Here is an 18,278-nt window from a genome sequence, read left to right on the forward strand (position 1 = left end):
AGTTAGATTCTTATATATATATATAGATTAATTGATATATTTTAATTCATCGTTACGTTTCGTAGACATTGCATAATCGACATAATCAAAAACACCTAACCGAACTGATTTGTTTGTATTTATTTTACTTCTGCAAAACGTCCAGATAAAATTAAACTGAATTTTAATTAGGGTCAAATAATGTGTATCAACACATTTGCACTATAATATTAATATAATTATGAAAGATAAGACACATACTTACGACTAATAATTTTCTTTTTAAATTCGATGCCTACCCATGGTTATTTAATTAATTTGATTTCCCTCTGAAACTGCATAGGTACGTTTTGCAATATTATTTAATTAGAAATGTTTATATTTTATCGTTGTATAATTTATATAACACGATTTCAGTCATGTTATTTAGTTGATCATCGGTTTTTTAGGTGGGTATGTGGTAATTTAAGATTTTTAGAATTTATTAATCCCGGCAAAATATCTCGGCTAATACCTGTCACGCTACTATACTACTACAGTATTTATTATTTCTTTTCCATATATCAAACGTTTTGATAAACTTGTATTTTCTAGATATGTATTACCAACAATAGTTATTATGGTTTCAACTATTATTGACCAGTTTTGATAATGTTTCCCCGTACATGTAAAATCCATTTAGTTTATCTCTTGGCGCGTTATAGAATTAAATTGGTAACGGTATGACGTAAAATGTATCACACAGTGTATAATAATATGCTATATAATATAACAACGAAAAAAAACAACGTACCTACCTAATGTCTGTTTGATTGTTCATATTTTTAATCTTGATCATTTAGTTTTTTGAACTTAGATATTTTTAAAAATGACAATTTTTTTTTTGTTTTTTGTTTTTCGTTTTTTTTTTTTTTTTTGTTAACAGGAATTGAAAAAGATCGTTGCCCACACTCTTTTGAACGACTCAGAGTTGCAGCTGAAACGTATTTATGTAGAGAGATGTAAACGTTTACCGGCGTTCGGTTGTAATTTTTACTTTGTCAAAGAAGTTCAACGTGGTAGAACAAAAACAAAGGTAATATTTTATTTTTAATTCTATACATTTCTAATATTTACACATAACAATTTATGTTATAATATGCACCCATAAAAATCTAATAGTTCTATATATAATTTATTTATAAGCAATTTATATAAATATTGATATTGGTATCTATATAAATATTGATGTAGCCATTCTATATAAGGTATAATAAAAAAAAATTGTTTCTTACAGTATTGTGAGTTGTTGTTTTCTGTAAATAAAGGATGTTTAACAATTTCTATTCTGTAATATATGAATTTTATAGTATAGGTATTAGGTATATTTAATTAATATAATAATAAGTATAATATTATAATAAAATATACTATTTGGTATGTAATTTATACTCATATAGAAATTTTGAAAACATATTCTGAAATTATTAAATTAAATTAACAATTATATTTTAATATTTGAAATGTTTGGCATAATCGAATTTGATTGATTTTATAATGATTTATGTTTCCTATAATACGCCTATTCTGACACTAACTATAGTTTTTTTATTGGTTATATGCTTATTTATAAACACGGAATAATATAAAATTACAAAAATACCTATTACAGTTTCATATTTTATTTGAAAATTGGACTACATTTGATAATACACATCGATAAGCTATGTACCTATTAAATATTTTTTGATAATATTTCAAATTTTTTTTTATAAACAGTAGATATATTGTGAACATTTTAAATACAATAATTTATATTGTGTAGATTATTCTATCAAATCGCTAATACATATATAGGACATAATAGGTAACTATAATAATATATTATTGTAACTTGAATTTTAATTGGTAACAAAAATATATTTTTTACGAATGCAAATATTATTGTTGTGTGGGGTTTACTCATTTATTTTGTATTGGTATACCTACTAACATAAAAAGATTTCGTTTGTAATAATTTATGTTTTTTTGTCGATTGTGAACACTTTGTTGTATTTATGGTAAGTTGATAATATAATAATCAATTGAATGTTGAAATAAATATTAATTCCTATATGAAAATAAAAATTAAATCGATGGGTAAAATTAACAATGGAGCTATCTAAGATTATGTGGATAATATATTGTGTGACACTCAAGGTACAGAAATTGTAAGGAATAAAGCGGAAACAGCCGTATTTCCGCTTTATTATATACTGCGTAAATGGTGTTGATAAAACCAGTGTCATCGTGACATCGTCGGATGTCTCCCCAAATTTCATGATTGTCCTCAGTTATAGTCCACTCTTATCGTTTGATAAACTGGGTACTAAGTAACATACAGAGTATAACAAAAAGACCTTGGAAAAAAAATGTATACATACGGAAAAAATTATGAAAATAATATGGATATAAAATAAATAATTTAAGAAATATACTTATATCAGAAAATTCTCCAAAAGAATATGTTTAAAAAATGTATTGGGTTTTAAATAAATGTATTAAAAAAAAAATATTGATATTTTACATTATTGTAATAAATAAATTATTTGCCTCAAATAAACATTTTTACCATCAAAATTTGTCCAAAAATTTGATTTACAAATTGGCTATTTTTAATTTTCAGTATTAAAAAAAAAGGTTCCTACTGTACTTAGAGCGCAACGACTATAAATTTAAAAAAAAATATGTTTAAATATTGATTGGAACAAAAGTTATTTTATTCATTAGGTCTTTATGCTACACTCTGTATTATTATAATATATGGTTAGATAAATACGAAGACCTGTAAAATATTTCTGTCACACAATCAACGAAACCCTTAAAATGTTTAACCTTTTGTTTTTGTCTATAATAATATTTTGAAACCTCAGTATGATTCTTTTCTTAAATAGGTAATTTATTTATTTTGTCAACTTTTGTATAAATAACTTAAATATATATTAGATTCAATAGATGAATATAATATTATTATGATACTGTCGTTTTTAGTACATTGAAAATGCAAAACTAACTGATATTTTTATTATGTCGTATTCTATAAAATTAATCATAAAATATAACCGTTTACTCCTAATATTAATTGAAGAAATATTTAATAATGTTAATTATTTCTTGGATTTAATATGATAGGTTCAACCATAATTTTTTTATTATTCATAGAATTTGTGGTATTGGTATATTAAATCTTGAGTTTACAGTAATAAAACAATCTATTTAGTGTACCTAATATTATAATTATTTACTTAACGAGCTGTATTATATTTATTTGAAATATATGTATGTATTATGCAGGCTGCACGTTTGCTTGGGCTGAGTTTCGATAAAATAATTTTGCTCGACAATAAAACGAAAATTGTATCAAAGAGTCAAAATACACAAGATTTACTTCAGGTAAGCGAAATTAATTGTAATTATATTGTTTTCAAGGATTGCTATAATATGAATAATTTACCTTTCTATGAATATTGGATTGTTATAATAATATATCTTTGTTTATTATATTATTTTACTTCCTAAGACCTCTTTAAACATTTAGGTTCGTGCTCCTACATATAAATGAAATGGACGAGTGATAATAATGAACCAAGTCCTTGTCTCATACTCATATAATATATATATATATAAAGTTTTAAATTTAAGCAAAATTAATGTTAACATTATGAAATACAATGATTAAGTGAATCAAACAGTGTTTTCAAAAATTAATTTAAATTTATAGATTTGATATTGTTTTACAAGCTATTTGAATTGCACAATGTTTTGTTGTTCCAAATACATTGGACTTTATATGAATCTTCAATTAATTTTGTATGAATAAAAACCTGTCAATTTTTTCAATCACAAAAATACGGTTTAATTAAAAACATAACTATTTCCGAACTGAATTTACCATTTAAAGTTATTCAATTATTACATCGTAAGGTTATTTCAATATTTTCTAGCGAAATTTGTGCATATTTAGTTAACGGTTTATTATTTAATATTATATTTAATTATTCATCAAATAATGCGAAATTGAATAATCAAGACTGTCTTTACTAACTACTCGAGCAGTTAATATAATATTACTGTAGGTACATAAATTATATAAATTCTTTTGAACACAATGTCATAAACTTTATAATGTAATATTATATGGCTACCTACTTCAGACAATGCATTATTTATTAATAAATTAAATAATTAAATTCTAGAGGAGTTAGTTGAATCCGGAACACCTAATCTTTAATATTGGTATCCACGAGTTTCACTGATATTTATTTTATTTTTATATGTTGTATACTATAGTAGTCGTTTAAAAATGTTCAAATCAAATTATCACAAGACTTTTTTGATTCACTTAACATTATAATACTAACACAGTACTTAGTGTTTTTTTTTTTTTTATTATTACCTACACATTAATTTAAAAGTTATAATGACAAATATTTTTTATTACCTATCTTAATTTTGTAAAATGACTTAGTGACTTGGGTGTTACTAATATTAATTGTAATAATTAAATCTTATTTTACAAAAATTATATAGTGGCAAACAGTATTCAGAAGAAATCGAAACAAAGTGTTACTTGAATTTCGCAACTCCAAGTGGACATTGGCTACACCAACAGAACGATCATTACGTGACATTGGTTTTGTTTTATTAAAAATTCTGCAAGAGATCGACAACAATTTCTTAGAGCAACATTCCGTAATTGCACCACATGATCCTAGTAAACCATTAGGTTAGTAATAATTTCATTAGTATTTCAAGTTAAATTTGATGTTTTTTTCAACTATTGAGGTCGAATTAAAAATGTTTAGTTTAATCGGACATTTATATTTGAATATTGTATACTCTTTATTGATGTTTTCTACAACGGTATACGTGTTAGAGTACTAAATGAAAGAGTTATAGTTATGATTTGTGGTAAACAATCACCCAGTATTATGAAAGAAAATTCATTATTATTTTCTTAGTAAGTAGGTGTTCAGTAGGTTACTACCTATGTAACCTATTCATTATTATTTACATGCACAGAAATAAACTATAGTTATAACTATATTATAATATGTTTTCAATAGAATAGAATAATAATTCTAAATTATTTAAATCGTGTTTACCTAAACGAAATGTGTAAAACGAAATATATGAAAATCTACATTATAAAAAAAATAGTATAATAGTATCTTGATTTAAATTAATAAACAATTTTTAAAGTATAGTGATGTTTACTTGTTTTAAGTAATTTGATAAAATTAGAAATAATTGTTCTTCACTTCTACTCCTCAATCAAATGTTCACTAAAATTATAATTTATTAAACACAGAGTTAAGAATAATCAATTTTTTTTAGAGTTTCAGAAAACTTTAAAATATACTTAAATATTAAATTGAATTATTATTCAAATTGATGTCCGCATGATATTAATTTTTAAACATTGTGATCATAGAAAAATATTATTATAATTATAATATAAAATAAATAAATCATGTTTTTTTTTTTTAATGATGCAGAATTCAGAGAGATAAACCTGGACGACACTTTTGCATCAGAATTAGACTCGCTGCGGCGAATATTACATTTCCCCGAAGAAGTGGCAATACTTTTGAGTGATAGAGAAAACGATTTGTTTTATGATGTTCCACCAATTGATTTTTTGCAGCAAGTGTCTTTAGATCAAGACGGAGCAAACGCATGTAACACCTCAGTAAAAAAGCTCATTGATAGATTTAATGCAGTACGTACTCTTAATTATTATTTATTTTTAAAATTGCGATTTACATCCACACCGTTGTAAATCGTACAGTGTTTAATATTCAGCTCAATAACAAACAAGAAGAGTAAAATATTATACTTTCCAAAATATGTAACTGTATTTTCTTGACGTTTGTGTGTTCTTATACGTTCAGGTAAGCTCATGGACGACCCATCTTATAATCACTCGACCGACACACGAAGATCGGAAGGCCATATTATCTTGCCTTTTGAGGGTGGCCAAAGAATGTTGGAACATTGGAAATTTCAATGGGGCTATGGAAATTATAGCTGGACTCAAGTAACAAATTATAATAATATTATTAATTTATCTACATAATACCTACATAATAGGGTATTATTTTAGAACTTAATAATTCAGGGCTTCAAAACGTTATTTATAACCTTACAACGGAAAATAATAAAAAAAAATAAACGAAAAACAAAAATAATCTAATATCATCAAACATAATATAGGTACCATTCATTATAATTAATAATTAAAAATAAACAATAAACGTAAACTAAAAAAATTGCAAATAGGTATCGTTATTCGAAATAATGTTTGTGTTTTTTACGTTGAACTTAACATTACTATTGTTTTTAAATCTTGTAGTCTATATATAAGTATGAATCTTATAAGCTATATAACTATGAACAATGCAAAGTTGGCAAACCTATATTAACAGTAATTTATATTTTTCAAATACTCTATCCCTGTTTAATTTAAAAATATTGAATTTAATAAAATATTAGTTTATTTCTGTAATTACAATATCAATGAGATACAATACAGCAAGCATGTGGCTTGGTGTACCTACCTACCTACTAAATACTTATATAACATTAACATTATTATGCCATTTCAAGTTGTATTATCGTTATAAATATAATTTTTTTAATAAATTTTTTTTTTTCATCTTTCATTCATGCAATAATATTTAAGCAATATTCGGTACCTAGACTAACACTAACTTGCCAGTTATAGCTACTTACTAGGATCCCTAGGATGATTGAAAATAGCCTATCCTGGACAACAAATTCTACTAACTTGATAGTTTTTACGTCAAATTTACTTATCTATACCAAAAATAACAATATAATTTATATAAAAAAAAAATTAAACGTTAAACACACAAAAAAAATTAAAATTATGTTTAAAATATATAAACGATGAACGAAAAAATTGAATAACGTTTGAAAGAACAATAACGATAAACATTAAAATTGTATAACGTTTAAATATCCGAAAACGTAAAAATAATATATTTATTTTAAATTTAAGTCCTGTTTAATATAGTTAAGACGTTCTACAAATGCTGGTCTAATTTGAATGGATAAATTATTATTTTAGTAATTATGCAATTATAAAATATTGCAAGTCTAGCTATACTGCATTTGAGCATTCCCCACTAAATTAGAGAATGTTTATAGTACCTACTGATATCAAAAGTTGCTTACAAAGTAAGCACAACACAACTCAAATTGAATTTATTTTAAGGTTATAAAAAAATAACAATTCATTTTTATAATTTCAATTATAAATAGTTTTTTTTTGTATTTTATTTAAAATATACAATTTAAATTTGTTTATTCTGGGATATTTTTATTCGAAACTAGATGATTACTGAACTATCACATTATTATGGTAACGACGTTGTATGAGTTTTAAATTGAAATTAATTTCTTTGCAGACAGTAAAAATAATGGACAATAAATATACGTAGGTATACTTTTTTCGTGTGACATTTTATCCGAATGGCAACTAGTTTTGTATTGTAGTTACTGTAATATTATTATTCAGAAAAATCATAAAAATATCAATTGTTTTCAAAATGTTGTGGTTGATTTGCAAGAAAATAACTGTGTAGATAATTATTGTTGAACATATACCTATACTAACGAATTATAACCAATACTTGATTGATTTTCGAAACCAGAAAGCGAAATTAAGTTAAACAGGTCGACATCACGGAGATTACTGAATTCGATCGGACGTTGGGGTTATTGATCACGGGACAAAGACGTGTCGGTAAAGCAGTTGTTTCAACCGGTCTTCAGCGACTATAAAACAATGTTTGTAGGCCGGCGGAAACTACTAGCTTCGCTGATCACAAATTCAGCAATACTAATGTGCATCATTGCACCATAATTTCTGCATAGTGCAATTTATTTTCAAATCAAAATGCTCAAAAAATTAAACGTTGTTAAAATAATATGTCAAAAACTTTCAGTTTATTCGCTTTATTGTTCTTGTACATAAAATAATATTGAAATACAAATTATATTTTGCTCAGATTTAAATAATTCTCTGTCATTTTTTTTTTTAAATTTTATCAAATAAAGTTTTAAAATAAAAAAAAATTATGATATTGTATAGCTCTTATTGGCTAATGGAATAAAATTACTACAAAATTACAATTTCTATGTTTTATTTAATACATTTGAAATATGAACACATGAACAAATCAGAAAAACTCAGACAATCCAAAACTTTTACTTCATTGTATTATTATTTGATTTAAATCTTTATATACAGTGAAATTTCGATTACTTGAATTTGCCTAGACCTAAAAAAAAATATAGCTTGTTTGGACCTTCGCACTAGGTACTAAAACTTAATATGTTAATATATTATATTTCAAAGACATTATACAAATATTGAACTAATAGAATCATCAGTAACCGAAATTTCACTGTAGTTTAATCGTAAATAATATTAAAAAATTGTTTGTTTGCAATTTATTATTATTAATATAAAATTATGCTTAATATGTGACATTATACATCAATAAACTTTATTACCTATTAATATGTTTTTTTTTTGTAAATTATTGTATACTAAATCCTTACTTTTTATGGTTTTATTAGGTTATAACGGGAAATTAGTGAAAATATTTGCTTTTATAAAAATTAAAAGCTAGAACCCTTAATATAATTTTTTAAATATCATATAAAAAAGAAATACAGTTCTATTAAAGTTTATAGCAATTTGACTGTAGCTTAACCGTATGTTTCGATAATCTTTCAAAATAACATTTATTTGAAAAACATTATATTCAATAAACATAATATGCAATAGACTAAAAAAATAAACAATAAATATTTTGTGATCAATAGTTAGAACCATGGCTTACCAACGTTATAATAACATTATGGTTATAACGTAATATTTGACAAAAAACGATTTAAATTTGTAAACGTTCTTATAATAGAAAGCGATAATCAAAAATAATGAAATACCGCAAAACAAAACATAACAGTTAACAAAATACTTTTTTTTTTTATTTAAATATATTCAATCTGTTTACAATAAAAACAATAAGTAATAAGGATAACATAGAAAAATATACAAAACATGAATAACGTGAAGAGGAGACCGTTCATTAAGAGGATGCTACCCATGGATTTGTTGTCTCCGTCTTACACACATACGACATACCAAATTTTCGTTCACTAGTTTCAATAGTGAGCTGTTAGTTTTGATATTAGATTGATTTGACCTATTATTAATTTTCTAGATAATAACATTATCTGTGCTTAAGTGTTGGCTTTTATTCGATATTTTAATTTTCAAGTGAGATATGAGTATTTAACATTTTTGATACTTCACATACCCATATCTTGCTTGAAAATAGAAATTTTGAAAAATCGGCAACGCTTAAGCACAGATAATGTTCTTACCTAAAAGTTTTAAAATAGGTCAATTCACTCTAGTCTCAAAATAACAGCACACTATTGAAACTTGTGAACGACAATTTGCCATGTCGTGCGTGTGTAAGACGGAGACAACAAATCTATGGGTAGCGTCCTCTTAACAGAACCTCAGAAAATACTTTAAAATCTATTTATTTAAAAGATCTATTGGTTTCGTAGGAACATTTTTTTCATGAAACAATCTCAAAATTGATAATATTATTATATTTCGTATCCAGGCCACTACCTACCCGCATTAGTTATTATTTATAAATATAATAGGTATTAACACTATTTTAAATTACGAAAAACGCAAAACTTGTATAAGATTTTACTTCTAAATAACGATAAACCGCAAAAATTGTGTAACATTTTAATTGTAAATAACATAAAGCGAAATTGTTTTTCTAAATGCAAGCTCTGGACTTAGAGCTATATACATATCAATGCAATACATATAATATAACTTAATTTTCACAAATTTCGTAGAAAAAAATAAATACAAAAAACATATTATACTTTCACGCATTAATAGCAATAATAAAATAATATATATTATATTCATACCATCAGTGAAATAGTTAAAACGGTTGCACTTGGTTTTTCAGAATTTTTTTATCTATGAACTATTTATACGTACTAATACCTATATAAATAACTAATTTTTGAATCTCTGTAATTTTTAGATTTAATTTTTTTGTATAGCAAGCCAAATAAAATTACTAATTTATTATTCTAGTACCTCCTGAATACAAATTTAAAAAAAAAACGTTTATGCATATATGTTAAAATATAAGCCGTTTGTGAGCTATAATTAATTATAACTATAAACTATGTATGGTCTAAGGATGAGTAGAAGGATATTATAGGTATAAATAAAATTAACTATTTTATTAAAACAAAATTTAAATTTAAAAAAAAAACTATTATTAAGAAATAATCAATAAAATATAATATGTCATAATATAACATACACAAAATATTATTAAATCATATCATTTTAATTTATGATATGTATACCAAATACCTATAATTTAGTCACTGAATAATAATTATTACCTATGTATATACCTGTGTATCTTAACATAGCTTAAAACAAAGTCCAGCTGTCTGTCTGTCATATTTCAGTGTAAAAATATGTTTGTCCTTATTTGTTATTTTTAAAACATATTTAATCTTAAAATCACGATTCAAATACCAATTACCCACACATTTATATTTTTTAACATATTTTATGTGTGAATGTTACACTTTTTTTAAATTTAATAAATACGTTTTTTAAAATTGTTAAATATAATATTATACTAGCTAGTATTAGTTTATAAAATGAATGATGAATAAATTCGAAGTCAACAAACTGAAATTCTATTAATTTTTCTTAATACAAGTTATGATATAACCTATATAGTTTCATAACTATATAATAATATAATATGTATTAACATAAGATTTCTTTGTTGAGATTGTATACTTTTTGAACTCAACGGTACTTACATATACAAATACTATTATGCTGTTATGGCGATGAAAAGATATTATAGTTAGCCATGTATAGAATATAAATAACCTAAAAGGTTAGTTCTAAAAAATGTATATTATACTGGCGTTTGTAGGCCTTAGTAAATGTCTAGGCTTCAATAGTAATATTACGGAGCTTTGTGTTCAATCTTCTCGATGCCTATAATTTGGTTCTTTGTGTAGCATAATAATTCCAATGAACTCATTGAAAACATCTCTGGAATCGGATGCCATAATAGGATCATACTAAAAGATAAGGTTTTTAATATATATTTTGGAAATCAATTGTTGATATTGTATGGCATAAAAAAATGGATTTATTCATGAGATGTTTTAAATGTGTTTTTACTTTTGGCACATTTCATTGTTTAACAGTGGCTTAAATATATTATTTTGAACGCAGTCTTCTAAATATTATGTATTTTGTGATATGTGTTACAGATCAGAAAAAATAAGGCCATTCATGCAGACAGTATTAGAAAAGGAGAAGGTGCCATTGTTCTATTATCTGACCGACGCTCTCTTGTCGACATCACAATACAACAGCGTTCTACAAAAGGCCCTGGCTATGCCAGACTGTCCGGTGGTGCCATTTTTTGGATCCTTCATGCGCGAAATTAGGAAAATAATGAAAGAGACACCCAGCTCTATCGTACTGTCTGACCAAGATGGCAAGGCTTTAAGCGAGGTACCTACATAAATCATATCAGCTTAATCGTCAATTAAATTTTACAAAATCGAGTTGTGAATCATGTAGTCGGTCGTGTGGTTATTATTGTGAACTTGACAAACTCAAATCAGTCATATCAGTTTTTATATTAATTGTTACTCATGAATTTTATATACAGCACTATTACTCACTACCTATATAATAAGTTCATTGGTATGCCATTTATCGAAGGATATCGTATTTTAGAGCATGACAAAGGCAGTAATAATCTTATTTTGTCGTTATACAATAATAATGGTCCTGTCTGCTCAGCAATAGCTTTATATCTTCAATTTATTTAAATAAACAGTCCATTATGAAACCAACAGTCTAAATAGAACTGTGAAGGGTCAATATGTTTACAAAATTTAAGACGTGATTGTTAGTAGTATTCTATAAATTATTGCAGTTTAGTATTTATATCGTTGATAACAAACAATATTGCTATTAAATAAGTATTGTTTAGCAGGTGACCAAACTATATTCAGGTGGATTATTAAACTGTAGGCACTACCTGTAATAAATGTGCGGGTAAACCATAACAATTTATTCGTGTGTGAACGATTATCAACCTATCAAATTAATAATAATATTAAACTCGCCATTATAATAGTATGCCCTCATTCAAAATGATATATATTATCTTTTGATTTCATGCATATAAAGGAACATAGAAAATACCGAAAACACAGCCTGTTTCATTAATAAACTAACTCATCTTATTATTATTTATTTGTTGGGTAATTTTTTTTTTTTTTTTTATCAATTTTGCCGGCTTTACAATGATTTTTTTTATTTTAAGTTCTTAAAGTTCAAACTTTGACAAAATTTATTAAAATCACAAAAATTTGATAAATTATTTTGTACCTGCTTATAAAGTTATGATGAATTGAATATTCAGAAAATTACTACTTTTCCAAAAGTGTTACTTATTTTGTTGTAATTCAGAAAATACCTGTACCTAGTATAATACATATTTTACCATTACGGCGTACCTATCAGGGGTGATCCTAGAATTTATTTTTAGGGGGGTTTGGAGTGAATATTGCTGACTTTCAGATGAATCTGCAAACCGTACACCAAATGTTATAATAATTACATTTCTTTTAGTAATAATTAGGGATCAATTAGTTATTAAATTGCGTATTTTTTTTTCTATTTATTCATTTTAATACTGATCTAGAAACAAATTTGATTCTTATTCTACTGAATCAAAAAACACTATTTTTATTTATCATATTTTAGGGTTTTTATTTTAAAAGCATATAATGATTTTTTAAAAATATAGATGCATACTTTCTTAGTAAATTTACAGCAAATTTAATACATGATTAAAATAGGTTATGTTAGAAACCTAGATTACTAACCTAAGCTTGAGCAACATAAATTTTTAATTAAGCAGATTAGGTTAGGTTAATAACTTCTAGGCAACTAACCTAACCTAACCTAACTCCTAAATCCGACTTTTATGTATCGAAATACTGTATCTAAATATTCTGCTTTCAAAGATGAAATTAAAACTGAATATTGTAAATTTGTAATTTAAAAAAGGTGGGTATACAAGTGGGTTACTGTATAATGGATGGTATTAAATTTGAATTCAATGCTATAATAATATTATCATTGTATACGAAAAACGATTCTGAGCGGTGACGGTTTGTCACTTTGTCAGTGCGGATATTTTATAGTATATTTATATTGTTATTACTTATTCTTAATACGGTAGCCGGCAAGTTGAATTAATATTATAAAATTGACAAAATAACTATAATCGTTACATTTTAAATTTGATAAATGTTGTCAAAATTCGCTTATAATAGAAAATGTGCCTATGTATTTTTGATATTTTTCTACTGCTATTGTAACAATATATTATTTTGCCCAACTAATAAAACTTTATTGATATCCATAAAAAAAAAAATCCAAAAAAATTGAAATTTGAAATTATCCGTAAATATACCTAGCTCAAAATGAGTCTAAATATTTTGAACATTTTATCAAGTATAGGCATTGATAAAATAAACATTCGGTGAAATTTTAATGTATCTACAGTGATTTGTTTTTGAATTACAACAATATAAGAAAATCGTTACTTGAGAAATCGAGTGAATATCCAATGTTGTAATAGTATGAACTTCAAATGCTTAAATAAATTTAATTTGACTTACTTGTAGGCATTTTTTTTTTTGTATAGGTAGACAAACTTATGAAAAATCTTGTATTACTTTTTCTAATCTTAGATTTAAAAAAAAAAAATTATGAATATCTAACTCAAAATAATTTACGTATTTTGTCAATATTTGAACTTTAAATGCTTATAAAAAAAAATTGCGATAGTGGATTTTTAATATTTTTCATCTATCTTTGAAACAATATATTAGGATTTTTGTATTAAGTTTTCAAGCTTTTTTACCCAATAAATAACATTTTATTTAAATTAATTATTTCAATAATTCAATGATCACATAATATATTATTACATTTTTCGATTTCTAAAAATGGCCGACTAGTACTTACAGTTGCCATATTCGGGGGGGGGGGTTGCCCCCATACCCCCTGTAAAATCGCCCCTGGTAGCTATATCATTATTTTTACGGGTAAACAATGCGTTTTTCCAAATATTGATTACCTCATAACTTATTACCTATGTATATCTATCAGCTTAACTTAATGATATTTAAAACACAAAACTCTTCACATAATTCAATGGTGTGAAGATTAAGTTAAGATCAATATGCAATATTTGTGGGATAAATGTATTTTACCCACTGAATTCAGAAAATTCTATTGATAGTATAATATTATAACAGTAAGTACCTACCTGTAATATAAACTACCTATCCTTAAAAGTATATGCTGATACACCGTCTCCTTCTTCCAATAGCTATTTAGTGGTTTATCGTTGAATTTGAAGTAAACTCATCCTCTGCAAGGGATGTTTTGGTACAATTATTGAGATCTGCTATGCAGCAGACTGAAGCTATAGTTATCCATTTTTCAATTTAGTTCAAATATGTTTGCTATTCAACAGTGTTTTTAGTTAAATATATATCTATATATTTATTCATTTATCAGAGACATTCAATATATAGTATAGAACATTATTTTAATAACTTTTAATAGTTATGTATGTATTACTCCGTTTCAATTACATTTATCGTAATGTAATTTCCATTCTACAAGGCCACCGATTTATTCAAATAATTATTAAATTCTTCATATATCATTAAATCTTCCCAAAAATAAACAACAACGAACATCAATATAAAACTCTACCGATTTTGTCGATTCACTTTTAGAAAGCATTGTTGGTGTTTACTCGACGATTATTAATTTTAATAACTGTCAAGCCAGTGTTCAAGATAATTGTATAACGGTGCATTCAGAATGACGTTATCTCAACACTTTTAGCGATACAAAACAAAAAGTTAATTTTCGTTTAAAATGTTTTACGTTATTATGTCATTAAATTATATTAAACTCAAAATATCATTGTAATTTTTTTCAATAAATTACAGACGTTTGCTAAACACGAATATTTAGAGGGATTTACTACTACGCTTGGATTAGATGGTGTTGTTAATATGGAAAAAATCTATCAAGTTCAGTCCATATTGGAAGAATTATCAGATTATCATCGGCATTATTTTGAGAGGAAAACGTACGAAGCAAAGTAAGCTAAGAAAAAATAAATGTTTAAATAGGTCTATTATTATTTTATAATATTATGCTTTTCTTTTAATCAAATTAAGTAGGTATTATTCACAATTGTCTGCATAAATTAGGTAATATATTATTTAATGTTTATTGACAAAACTAGATAATGTATAAATTAAGAGTTATTAATATTATATTATCATAATATTATCTTTTGAAACTTAAATATTAGGAACAAATATTATTGATATTACATTGTACTATATTTATTATAGTACTTTAATATAATATTTAATATGTACAATGTATATATTATATGGAATAGAAATCCAATAGAAATCCAAAATCAATGTAACAACGATATTTAAAAAAATATATATAATAGTTAATAATATTTAAATGTACCTACATATTAATCATTTGTTATCTCCACATGTGTGCACCACTCGCACCATCGATCGTCTTCTTGAACCATTATTAACACATATAAAACACATACGATTATTGAGATTGCTTTTTACCTGAATGCCAAATTTTTTTTAGACGAAAGAAGGACGTTTGAAAACGTTTACAAAATATTTAATATGTTGATACCTTAAATGTTAATTTAAACTAAAAATTATGATATATCAATAAAATCGTACTATTTTATGCTTTTGTTTATTTTATTGATAAAAAAAACCAAACAAACCAAATAATAAATGTTAATAATTCACTTGGTCTTGTTTCAGTTTTATAAAAAATGTATGTACCTATTTAATTTTTGTATTTCTGCGTAAAGGTTGCATTTGTTAAAAAATGGAGAATTACAAGATAATACTGAAGAAGAATCCTCTCAGAAATACGACCCTGTACAATCATTAGCCTACGATCATGGTGTTTCATTAATACCACTTGCGATATCTCCTAACTCTAAAGATTTTACAATTGGTCATCACGAATTACAGGTAATACGAAATAAAAATGTATTATTCATATTTCTGTTGTTATTCATGTTTCAATTTGTACGTTTCTACATTTCTGCGAGTTTATATCCCTTTTTAAATTAATAGTGGGTAAGGCAAACAATTCTTATTTTAACAATTATTATCCAAGTGATTATAACAATTCACAACTCAAAAAATATTTATATTATAATTTTATGATTTATGGAACCTAAATGTATACATCTAAAATTGCTGAAGAGTACCCTGCCTAAAGACTCGAACGATCTCCACGTCATATCAATATTTTTGAATGCAGTTTTTTACTAAGTAGGATAATAAAGAAAAACAATAACTGCATAATAGTAATAATATTATAAGATTATTTTTTTTGGAATTAACTTTTTGAATTTTTTTTTAAAAGTCAATAAAAAAAAAATGTCTGCAAAAATCTACCAAGTTACCAAGTCAGTTGGTTAAGTTTTTAATTTTCTTGAAATTAATGATTACGTTAGAAAAATACAAAACAAAATATTACATTTGTCTTAACTCAATTTTTATACTTACTCTTTAATCATAAATAAAAATATCTATCTTCTTAGTAAAGATTTTAGCACAATTTAAAATATATTGAACTTTTGAGAAACTGTAAGGCCGGTGTTGTTTACGGTCGTAATTATTTGAACTTCATTTTTTATAATTTCAGAATTCAGATTCACTTTATTATTGGTTACCTATCATAAATACATGTTTTTTAATTGTTGCCATCAAATTGGAATTGTTCTAAAAATTACTGTAAAATTAACTGTTATTTTTTAACCAATAACTACTTTCATGACTAATAAATTAAAGTTTCCGTGTTATACACTTGTACGGTTTTATTTTGCAATAAAATAAAACGATTAATCGATTATTAACGATTATAAAGGCTTTTTATTAATCTTTATTCTTATTTAGTTTAATATTTAATGCTTTATAGGAATGTTTAAAAAATATGAATGAACAATTAGTGATTTCGAATTTATTGTATGGCTTTATTCTCAATTCGTAATTTATAATTATTATTCATTTTAGATAATGCATCATGGGACTACTGTTGTTCATTGGGCAGCTGAAATGGCAAGTAACAGGTCGGCTCGAATTTTCATACGTTTAGAGAGAAACTGTTCAACATTGACTTGGGACAAGACGTCGTGGAGCGCACTGAAAAGAAGTTCTGGTACACCTGATTATTCTTTGAAAACCGACCCCGAAGATAGTCTACCCAATGCGCTGATTAACAGATCGTCAGTCAATTGTCCATCAATGATGGGTAAATTCGTAAATTCTTAATAAATACATTTTTTTTATACAGATCCATAAAATATGTTTAAAATCCCATTTTAACGATGCAGCAATACTGTAGTATTTTTAAATTATTACCTAATCAAATATATGCTGAAGTTGTTTGTGTTTACACAACTTTCAACTGAAAGTTTACTTAAAAATTATAATTATTTGTTATAAAAAAAACATAAAATAATTGTATTGCATGGTGTACATTACGTTTTGTGGTTATAATTGTAGTATAACTTAAATTGTTTACCACATTAATCTAAGTATAAATATGTTTGGTACTATAATCAAAATGATCTAATCATTATTTAATAATATATTGATTTGTTAAATAGGTCTCCAGGAAGGATACTTAGAATTGTCGACAGTCAGAGACATATTTATTGGTGGTGCGGTTGGAAGAGATCGCGTAAAGACTGATGGAGCGGCAATATTAAGAAAATATAGTTTGAATAATTATTCGATATCAGAATGTTGTCTGGGATTAGTATATGGAACTAATACAAGTGAAAATCGAATATTCTATATACTAGCACCCCCCAGAATACTCAGGTAAAGTCTACACCACATATTTTGATAATGGCCCCTTGCAGGATTTTAGTCAGACGTACTTCAATAGATTTTAATAATGATTATAGCATTGAGTATAATAATTTATATTTTCTATCAAATATACGGAATCGCGAAAACTACTTGACTTATAA

General features: G+C 25.3%; 1 protein-coding gene and 1 non-coding gene across 2 annotated transcripts in view; both read left to right on the forward strand.

The window, feature by feature from the left end:
- Positions 1-18,278, forward strand: part of LOC100168206 — a 318,228-nt gene that overhangs the window by 286,615 nt on the left and 13,335 nt on the right. The window contains exons 28-37 of the mRNA XM_008186112.3: positions 905-1,054; positions 3,292-3,390; positions 4,528-4,723; positions 5,496-5,719; positions 5,892-6,037; positions 11,392-11,638; positions 15,178-15,332; positions 16,098-16,263; positions 17,314-17,551; positions 17,910-18,126. Coding sequence (XP_008184334.2) covers positions 905-1,054; positions 3,292-3,390; positions 4,528-4,723; positions 5,496-5,719; positions 5,892-6,037; positions 11,392-11,638; positions 15,178-15,332; positions 16,098-16,263; positions 17,314-17,551; positions 17,910-18,126 — 1,838 coding nt within the window. The remainder of the gene's footprint in view (positions 1-904; positions 1,055-3,291; positions 3,391-4,527; positions 4,724-5,495; positions 5,720-5,891; positions 6,038-11,391; positions 11,639-15,177; positions 15,333-16,097; positions 16,264-17,313; positions 17,552-17,909; positions 18,127-18,278) is intronic.
- On the forward strand, positions 7,776-7,838 carry Mir2796 (microRNA mir-2796). Its single transcript, NR_040229.1, has one exon. It is a non-coding gene; the product is annotated as a microRNA mir-2796 (primary transcript).

This window comes from Acyrthosiphon pisum, chromosome X, assembly GCF_005508785.2.
Source record: "Acyrthosiphon pisum isolate AL4f chromosome X, pea_aphid_22Mar2018_4r6ur, whole genome shotgun sequence".
In the NCBI taxonomy this organism is placed as follows: domain Eukaryota; kingdom Metazoa; phylum Arthropoda; class Insecta; order Hemiptera; family Aphididae; genus Acyrthosiphon; species Acyrthosiphon pisum.